This window comes from Delphinus delphis, chromosome 2 (genome assembly GCF_949987515.2).
Source record: "Delphinus delphis chromosome 2, mDelDel1.2, whole genome shotgun sequence".
Taxonomy (NCBI): domain Eukaryota; kingdom Metazoa; phylum Chordata; class Mammalia; order Artiodactyla; family Delphinidae; genus Delphinus; species Delphinus delphis.
In genome coordinates, this window is record NC_082684.1 from 55,468,694 (window position 1) to 55,479,020 (window position 10,327).

Below are 10,327 nucleotides of genomic sequence, written 5' to 3' on the forward strand. Positions count from 1 at the left end.
TATTTTATATATAGTAGTGTGTATATGTTAATCCCACCCTTATCCCTCTCCCTTTCCCCTTTGGTAACCATAAGTTTGTTTTCTATGTCTGTGGGTCTATTTCTGTTTTGTAAGTTCACTTGTATAATTTTTTTTAGATTCCACATGTAAGTGATATCATATGGTATTTGTCTTTCTCTGTATGACTTACTTCACTTAGTATGATCATCTCTAGTCCATCCATGTTGCTGCAAATGGCATTATTTCATTTTTTATGGATGAGTAATATCCCATTGTGTGTGTGTATATATATATATATATATACACACACACACACACACACACACACACACACACACACACACACATATACACACTACATCTTCTTTATCCATCCATCTGTTGATGGACATTTAGGTTGCCTCCATGTTTTGGCTATTGTAAACACTGAAGTGCATGTATCTTTTTGAATTATGGTTTTCTCTGGATATATGCCTAGGTGTGGGATTGTAGGATCCTATGGTAGCTCTATTTTTAGTTTTTTAAGGAACCTCTATACTGTTCTCCATAGTGGCTACATCAATTTACATTCCCACCAACAGTGTAGGAGGGTTCCTTTTTCTCCACACCTTCTCCAGCATTTATTATTTGTAGACTTTTTGATGATGGCCATTCTGACTGGGGTGTGAGGTGATACCTCATTGTAGTTTTGATTTGCATTTCTCTATAATTAGTGACACTGGGCATCTTCTCATATGCCTTTTGGCCATCTCTATGTCTTCTTTGGAGAAATGTCTATTTAGAGCTTCTGCCCATTTTTTGATTGGGTTGTTTGTTTTCTTGATATTGAGCTGCACGAGCTGTTTGTATATTTTGGAGATTAATCCCTTGTTGGTCTTATCATTTGCAAATATTTTCTCCCATTCTGTAAGTTGTCTCTTCACTTTGTTTATGGTTTCCTTTGCTGTGCAAAAGCTTTTAAGTTTAATTAGGCCCCATTTGTTTATTTTTGTTTTCATTTCCATTTCTCTAGGAGACGGATCCAAAAAGATACTGCTTACCTGTTGACCACTTGTATGTCCTGTCTGGAAAAATGTTATTAAAGTCCTTTGCTCTTGTTTAATTGGGTTTTTGTTTGTTTGCTTTTTGGTTTTCTGCTACTAAGTTGTATGAGTTCTTTACATAATTTTAATATTAATCCCTGATTCAATAAACTGTTTGCATACATTTTTTCCCATTCCATAGGTCACCTTTTCATTTTATTGATGGCTTCTTTTGTCGTGTAGAAGCTTTTTAATTTGAGGTAGCTCCACCTGTTTATTTTTGCATTTTTTCTTTTGCTTTTGGTATCAAATCCAAAAAAATCATTGCCAAACCAATGTCAAGGATCTTGATCTCCATGTTTTCTTCTAGGAGTTTCATGGTCTCAGGTCTTATGTTCATCTTTAATCTATCTTAAGTTAATTTTTGTGAGTGTAATTTTGGAATATAGGGGTCCAATTTTTTTTTTTTTTTGCATGTGAATATTTAGTTTTTCCAGCACCACTTATTAAAGAGACTACCCTTTCCCCACTGTGTATTCCTGGTGCCTTGTCAAAAATTAACTGGTCATATATCTTTAGGCTTATTTCTGGGCTCTATTCTGCTCCATTGATCTATTTATCTTTTTTTATGTCAATCCCACAGTGTTTGATTACTATGGCTTTTTAGTATAGATTGAAATCATGAAGTTTGACACCTCTACCTCTGTTCTTTCTTAAGAGTGCTTTGGCTATTTTGGGTCTTTTGTGGTTCCAAATGAATTTTAGCATTGTTTTTTATATTTCCATGAAAAATGCCTTTGGAATTTTTATAAGGATTGCATTGAAGCTATAGATGGCCTTGCATGGTATAAACATTTTAGCAATATTAATTTTTCTAGTCTGTGAACATGGAATGTCTTTACATTTATTTGTGTCTTCTTAAGTTTCTTTCATCAACTCCTTATAGTTTTCAGTGTACAGATCTCTCACCTCCTCAGTTAAATTTATTTCTAAGTATATTATTGTTGATGCAATTATAAAAAGGGATTATCTTCTTAATTTCACTTTCTAATAGTTATTGTATAAGAATGCAACTGAGTTTTGCATGTTGATTTTTCTTCATTCTGAAACTTTCCTGAATTTTTAAATTAGTTTTAACAAGGTTTTCTTGGTGGCATCTTTAGGGTTTTATATATAAAATATGTCATCTGCAAACAGAGACAGTTTTATTTCCTCTTTTCCAATTTGAATGCTGTTTATTTCTTTTTCTTGTTTAATTGCTTTGGCTAGTACTTCCAGTACTATGTTGAATAGAAGTGGTGAGAGTGAGCATCCTTGTCTTTTTCCTGATATTAGAACAATAACTTTGGCTTTTTACTGTTGAGTATATTATTAGCTTCATATATGGCCTTTATAATGTTGAGGTATTTTTCATCTATACCTAATTTGTTGAGTGCTTTTATCATGGAAATATGTTTTTTTAAAGTTTTTTGTTGTTGTTTTTAAATGCTTTTCTGCATCTTTATCCTTCATTTTGTTAGTGTGCTGTATCACATTTCTTGATTTGCCTGTGTTGAACCATCCTTGCATTCCAGAGATGAATGCCATTTGATCATGGTGTGTTATCCTTTACACATGCTGTTGAATTCAGTTTGCTAATATTTTGTTAAGAATTTTTGCTTATATGTTCATCAGGGATATTGACCTGTAATTTTCATTTCCTATAGGGGTCTTGACAAGCTATGGTGATAGGGTTATACTGGCCTCATAAAAATAAACTTGGAATTGTTCTCCTGTCTTAAATTTTTTGGAAGACTTTGAGAGAATTGATATTAATTCCCCTTTAAATGTTTGATAGAATTCACCAGTGAAGCCATCTAGTTCTGTGCTTTTCTCTGTTTGGAGGTTTTTAATTACTGATTCAATCTCCTTATCTGTTCAGATTTTCTATTTCTTCATGATTCAGTCCTGGTAGGTTTTATTTTTCTACTAATCTAGTCATTTCTTCTAAGTTATCCAATTTGTTGGTGTAAAATTATTTATAGTAGTCTCTTATGATCCTTAGTATTTCTATGTATAAGTTGTAATCTCTCCTCTTTTATTTCAGATTTTATTTGAATCTTCTCTTTTTTCTCAGCCTAACTAGAAGTTTGTCACTTTTGTTTATCTTTAAAAAAATCATCTTAGTGTCGTTAATTTTTTCTATTGTCTTTCTAGTTTTTATTTCTGTTCTGATCTTTTTTATTTTCTTTCTTCTGCTATCTTCATATTTATTATTCTTTTACTAGTTGTTGAGGTGTAAAGTTAGGTTGTTTGAGATCTTCCTTTTTTGATTTAGGTGTTTATTGCTATATATTTCCCCCTTGGAACTTCTTTTGTTGCATCCCATAATTTTGGTATGTTATATTTCCATTTTTATTTGTCTTAAGAATATTCTTAATCTCCCTTTTGATTTCTTCTTTGACCAATCGGTTGTTCAGTAGTATGATATTTATTTTCCATATATTTGTGAATTTTGCTGTTATCTTCTTGTACTTGATTTCTAATTTCATACCATTGTGGTTAGAAAGATGCTAGATATCATTTCAATTTTCATAAATTTTTAAAGACTAGTTTTGTTAGATAACATATGATCTCTCTTGGAGAATGTTCCAAGTATGCTTGAGGAGAATGTTTATTTTGCTGCTGTTGGAAGGAATGTTTATATATGTCTGTTAGGTCCATCTGTTCAAAAGTGTAATTCAACTCCAATGTTTTCTTATTAATTTCCTATCTGGATTATATACCCATTAATGAAAGTGATATAATCAAGTTCCCTACTATTATTGTATTGCTGTCTACTCATCCCTTCAAGTCTCTTAATATTTGCTTTTTATATTTAGGTGCTTTGATATTAGGTTCATAAGTATTTACAATGGTTATGTCCAAAATAACAATACCATAGAGTCTCTAAATCAGTGCACCATCAGGCTGTTATCTATTTCTTCAAGAACATCTCTTAAATGATTTACTTTGTTTGCTTTGCCTTTCTTCTTGCCACAGCAGATTTCTTATAGTTCCTAGAACATGGCATTTCTTCCTACTGGTACTCCTTTGGATACTTTCTCAATTAGATGCTATCTACTATAAACCTTTTCTGGTCCTATTATTCTAGGTAAATTATATTCCCTCTTAACTAATTAAAATTATTTTCACAAATTTTTTACTTATTTACTTAGTTTCTCCCACTAGACTGTGAGAGTCATAAAGACAGGATACAATGTCTTTTTGTATTCTGTTGTTTCCCTAACATGTAGGAATTGTCCCTGGAATAGATAGGTGTTCAGTAAATATTTCTTGAGGGAATAAATATTTCCAAAAATTAAATTTCTTGGAAGCAGAATTGTTGACACATGGTATGCATGTTTCAGGAACTTTTGATATTTACTTTCAAATTCTCCAGAATAACAATTGTATCAATTTAAACTCCTGTCAGTAATGTAGGAGACCATCCATTTAATAATACTCTCATTTGTTTTAAGGGAGGGGAGATTACCTTTAAAATAATCTTTGCTAATTTTACATTGATATTATTTTAATTTTAGAAGTAAAGTGGATCTCTTTTATATATTTATTGGTCAGTTATTTTTCCTCTATACGTTTTCTATCCATGTTCTTAAAATTTTTTCTATTGTGTTATTTTTATATTGATTTTCTAAAATCTTTTAGTGTATTAAGTATAGCTCTTTGTGATATTTTACACTTATTTTTTCTTTTTCTGCAATTTAATTTTTAAACTTTATAATTCACAGAAATTTTAGTGTTTTATCACTTCTATTTCCCACCCTTCCACTGAAATTGCTCTTACTCAAGTTACCAATGACCTTGTAGTTGTCATAGCCAATGGACCTTTTTCAGATTTCATCTTATTTGATCTAGTCAGTTTAGAACAAAGCAATATAGGTCACAGTTTAGATATTTAGTCTTCATTGATTTGAAATATCTCTGCTATCTAAATCATAGTTTTCAAAGTCATTATAATTATAAATGAAATTAAGTACCAGTCAGCAAATTTGATTTTGGTAAAATTAAATGCAAGTTATCAGAGAGAGGCCTTTCAGCAAACCCCTCTGGTTTTATGATTGTAGAAATAGGTCAAACATTGTATAAAACTAAATGCCAAACCTGAGTCAGAAATAAAGAAACTAGTCCTAGAGATTGAGAGAGTCAGAACTACAGCATGTCAGGTGGGAGTAAAAAACATGGGGCTCTGAAATGTTGTATTGTTTTTCTCAGGCTGCCATAAGAAAGTACCAAAAACTAGGTTAAAACAACAGAAATGTATTCTAGTTCTAGAGGCTTAAAGCCCCCAGATCAAGGCATTAGCAGGGTTATACTCCCTCCAAAGCCTCTAAAGGAGGATCCTTCATTACCTCTTTCAGCTTCTGGTAATCCTAGGTGTTCCTTGCTTTGTGGCAGCATAACTGTAATCTCAGACTCCATCTTCATATGGCCATCTTCTCTATGTGTCTTTTTGTGTCCAAAGTTTCCTCTTTTTAGGATACCATCTTACCCTGATTACATCTACAAAGACCCTGTTTCCAAATAAGGTTACATTCAGAGGTACTGCAGGTTAGGACTTCAACATATCTTTTGGGGATACACAATTGATCCCACAACAGATGTGAACCAAGTAAAGGGGAGAGAGCTGAATCATGTGAGATTTCCTAAACAAGGGTTAAAACACCTAACCCAAAATTGATCAGACAGATTGAATAATGTAATTGTTGGTTAGATTAGTGGGACAAAAGGAGCATTTCTGGATCTTAAAAAATATGATGAGAAATTGCTTTATGAAGTCCCTCATAATTCTATTTGGGATCTCAAGTAAATTTTTAATTGATTGATTATTTAGGAATACTAATTTGCCTCTATGAATAAGATAGTAGCAATAGGCTATTTACTTTGATAGTTTGGTGTGTAATTAAGAAAGATCAAGTTCTTATTTCTTGGAGGGGAAAACAAAAATAGCAAGAATTGGAAAATGAGTTTATGTCTATGGAAAAGTTGGCAAAATCTTATTTAAGTTAATGCAGCAAAATTAATCCAGTACATGAAATGTTATATTAACCCAATTAAGGCAATGTTGGTTTGACATTTATTTCTTCTTATGAGTTGGCCCAAAATAGACTTTGAAGATACCACATAATAGACTTTGAAGATACCACATAACGTCATAAACTTGATTGCAAAATATACATGCAGTGTTTGACAGATACAATTGAGAGGAACACCAGACCACAAAGTGGTTGATAAACAACCTAGGTTTCAAACTACAGCAGGTCTGATGAAAACTTATGCCAATACTTTTGTAAAATGACTATTGTTTTACTTTACTTTATTAAATCTTAGAAAGATAAAACATAGTGGAGCAGAATAGACAAAAATGAAAGCAGAGCAAGTGGAGATGTAGGACAAGCAGTATGGTTTCTAATCACATTCCTCCAATTACACCCAACAAATATTCACCTATCCCTGAATAGAGATAGAGGATGCTTTAGGGACTGGGTCAAAGAATGTGTAAAGTGCTTATTTATTTGGCTAAGATTACCTAACTACAATTATGACTAATGCATGTCAGACAAAGGGAATTATTCAATGATGCTTTTATATTTCATGGGGACAATAAGCATAAAGAAATTTAAAAATATTCCTAGGTTAATGAAGTCATAATAATTGTTTAGGTATGTTTATTATATTGTCTCATGTGACTACATTTTTTAAAGGCTATTTTTCTCTTTAACTGTCCTTAGACTAAAGGAATATGTTTTTGCACATCTTTTGACCAATCTCCATCTTTCTAGTAAAATTTTTGTGTGATGTATGTTAAAGTTTTTTTTTTATATTTTAAATCTATTATAATTCCATTTGCAGTCTGCTTAACTGGGATTCCTCTTTTTCAAAGCTTCAATTAAAAGTTGTCATCTTCACTGGGGAATTCATTCCCATGTGGTTATTCAGCAGAGTATATAGTGACTGCATCAAAAATTGCATTTTATTTCACTTGACATATCTTTACACTCAATATTCTTTTATTTGACAAACTTGGGTGGAACAATTTTCTGAAATAGTTGAAAATTAAAATATCTCAAGTTGTTTGAGAAGGCAAACATGCCATATATATACACACATTGATAGTAGGCTCTTGTGGTTACTGAATACTAAGGACATAAGAAAGGAACTTACATGGGTACAGACCTCAGAACTCAAGTTTTTCAAACAATATTAACTTTCCATCAAATTATATAAACATATATTGATAGAACAATGCCACACATACGTTACCAGTTGTTTTCTCCAACAATTGAAAATAGGCTGCAGAATTCTGAATTCAGCATTATAACGGTCTTTGACAGTAGGATGAAATAGACAGAATTGAAAGTTCAAAAGCATCAACTCCAACTACAAGAAAGCAGCATTACTGGAGTTTACTTCATATTCCTCTGCTAGACAAACACTTTTTTCAACTTGCTGTTTCAAACTGTAGATCTCTCACTTGTGGCCAGCATCCATGAGTGTTTACCGGGTTAAAAAGTTCTGGGTATACCATTGATGGAACCTTGTAGGGACAATTGGCAGTGATATCATAGACCTGTAGGGAAACTTCTAGAAGTTATACCAGAGACTAAACAGGAAAGATGCTTACTAAGTGAGGTGGGATCCAACAAGAGTGTAGTACAGAATGCCATAATTTATGAATTACTTTTTTCTGAGGTAGTTCAACAGAACAACACTTAATGAGGAAGGCAAAGGCTTAACTATTTGGTAAATTTGTCATTCTTGATGATTAATTACTTGAAGATTGATAAGTTTGAATTCTACCAGTATTAGAAATGGAAGAAAGTGATGAATCTGATCACCCTATCTCAGCAGGGAGGCAAGAAATTTGAAAGAGAAGATGACCCAGCCAACCAATGGTAGATAAATCCCAGCAGACTGAAGTGACAGAGAAAAAGAAACACTTGCCTATACCACAATCATCTGGCCCCAAAGGTACCCTTAGTATTGGTAATATTCCTGGGAGCAAATTCAACTATGAATGTCATAGAGTATCTTCTCAACTTCAGCAAACTTGGACAAAGAGAAAGCATGTACATGATATGACTGATAAATCTCTGCAGACAGAAACTACTGCAGAAGAGAAAGAAGAAGAAATCAAGTCAGTTTGTGAAACAGTGGTACCTGAAGAAAAGCCAGCTATTGGAGAAGCAGCCCCTGAATTTCCAGAGAGTGTTCAGGAAGTAGAAATTCCACCAAGCAAACAGACACTCAGTTCAACTCAAAACAGACAGATCCCAGCAGACCAGTTGTACTGGAGACTGGACAATGATGAACATTCCTTAAAAAGAAAAAGTAGGGCTTCCCTGGTGACGCAGTGGTTGGGAATCCGCCTGCCAATGCAGGGGACACGGGTTCAAGCTCTGGTCCGGGAAGATCCCACATGCCGTGGAGCAGCTAAGCCCACGAGCCACAACTACTGAGCCCACGTGCCACAACTACTGAGGCCCGCGCACCTAGAGCCCATGCTCAGCAACGGGAGAAGCCACCACAATGAGAGGCCCACACACCGCAATGAAGAGTAGCCCCCACTCGCTGCAACTAGAGAAATCCCGCTCACAGCAACAAGAAAAACCACCCAACTCAGCCAAAAATAAATAAATAGATAAGTTAAAAAAAATCAAGCTTCACAGCACATAATAAAAAAGAAAAAAACAAAAGAAAAAGTAGACAAGGAAGAGCAGACAAACTTTAGTGAATCAGAAATAGTGGTTATTGGCTGGCCAAGTAATCCGTTTTCAAAGTCAAAGGAAGGTGCACAGAAACACAATCCTCAGGGAAGATTTTTGTTACTGAACATCCTGAATTTCAACCCACAACAAGTAACAACGAAGAAATTAGGCAGCAAAGTATTAACAGAGTTTTATCTATTCCACCAACGAAAAATGATGCTCCAGTACTTTTAGAAGATGGGAAAGATGTTCCAGCTGAAGTACAGTCTCCCGCTGCAGAAGAGAGCTCTGCTGAAGTGCAACTTCCACTAGCTGAGGAGATTACTGCAGAAGAGGTTTCTGCTGAAGTTCAGCCTCCAGCAGCTGAAGAGGCTCCTGTTGAAGTACAGCCTTCCCCAACAGAAGAGCCTCCTGGAGATGAGGTTCCTGCTAAAGTAGAGCCCACCTCAGCTGAAGAGACTCTTTTAAAAGAGCCTCCTGCTGAAGTTCAGCCTTCAGCAGCTGAAGACGCTCCTACACAAGAGGTCCCAGAACTTCAAATTTCACCAGCTGTGGAGTCCCCTGCAGAAGAGGCCCCAGCTGAAACTGAGTCTCCTCCAGCTGAGGTGGCCCCTGCTGAGCTTCAGTCTCTACCAGCTGAGGAGGCCCCTGCAGAGAAGTCCTCTGCCAACATTCGGTCTCCACCCACTGAGGAGACTTCTGCAGAAGAGGTCCCAGAAGAAGTTCAGTCTCTGCCAGCTGAGGACACCCCTGCAGAAGAGGTTTCCACCAAAGTTCAGTCTCCACCAGCTGAGAGGACCCTTGCAGAAGAGGCTGCAGCTGAACTTCAACCTCTACCAGCAGAGGAGGCTTCTGCAGAGGAGGCCCCTGCTGAATTTCAGCTTCCATCAACTGAAGAAACTACTTCGGAAATGTTCTCTGTTGACAAACAGTCTTCACTAGCTGAAGAGTCCTTTATTACACAAATCTCTGTAAAAGAAACCTCTGCTGAAGTTCTGCTTCCACCATCTGAGCAAACACCTGCAGATGAAGCTCTGGTAGAGAATGTGTCTAGGGTTTATCAGTCTCCCCAGGCAGCGGACGTCCTGGTGGTAAAATTAGGATCAGGGGTTTTGGAAGATAAGCCAAAATCTGAAGAGCCTTTAGAATGGGATACAGTTCCTGAAGATTCATCTGACACCAAGAATGAAGAGATTTCGATTAAAATAAAGGGTGTCCATATAGAACTGGAATAGGGGCCTCCTCCTCAGCTGTAGTCAGGTCTTAACTAAGCTAGCAATCAAGACAGGTGGCTCTGGGAAGTACATACTTTAGAAAAGGGTAGGTGCTTGCAGGTAGCTTTGTGAAGAGGGAAGTAAAAGGAAATCCCAGCATGTGGACTGCAGTTTGGAAAATGAGCAATAACAACTAGTGATTTAAAATTACTGTGCTATTTTTATTCAAATCTAAAGTGTATAAAATATCTGTGTTTTTTTTTTTTTTTTTGGTACGCAGGCCTCTCACTGTTGTGGCCTCTCCCGTTGTGGAGCACAGGCTCCGGACGTGCAGGCTCAGCGG

The 10,327-nt window shown here is 35.5% G+C and overlaps 1 protein-coding gene across 1 annotated transcript; it reads left to right on the top strand.

The window, feature by feature from the left end:
• The first annotated feature begins 7,873 nt into the window (after positions 1 to 7,873).
• Positions 7,874 to 10,038, top strand: FSCB (fibrous sheath CABYR binding protein). Its single transcript, XM_060003462.1, is given in 4 exon segments — positions 7,874 to 8,296; positions 8,298 to 8,393; positions 8,747 to 8,861; positions 8,864 to 10,038. Coding segments are annotated over 4 exon segments (1,776 nt in total). The 3' UTR covers positions 10,006 to 10,038.
• The last annotated feature ends 289 nt before the right edge of the window (positions 10,039 to 10,327 follow it).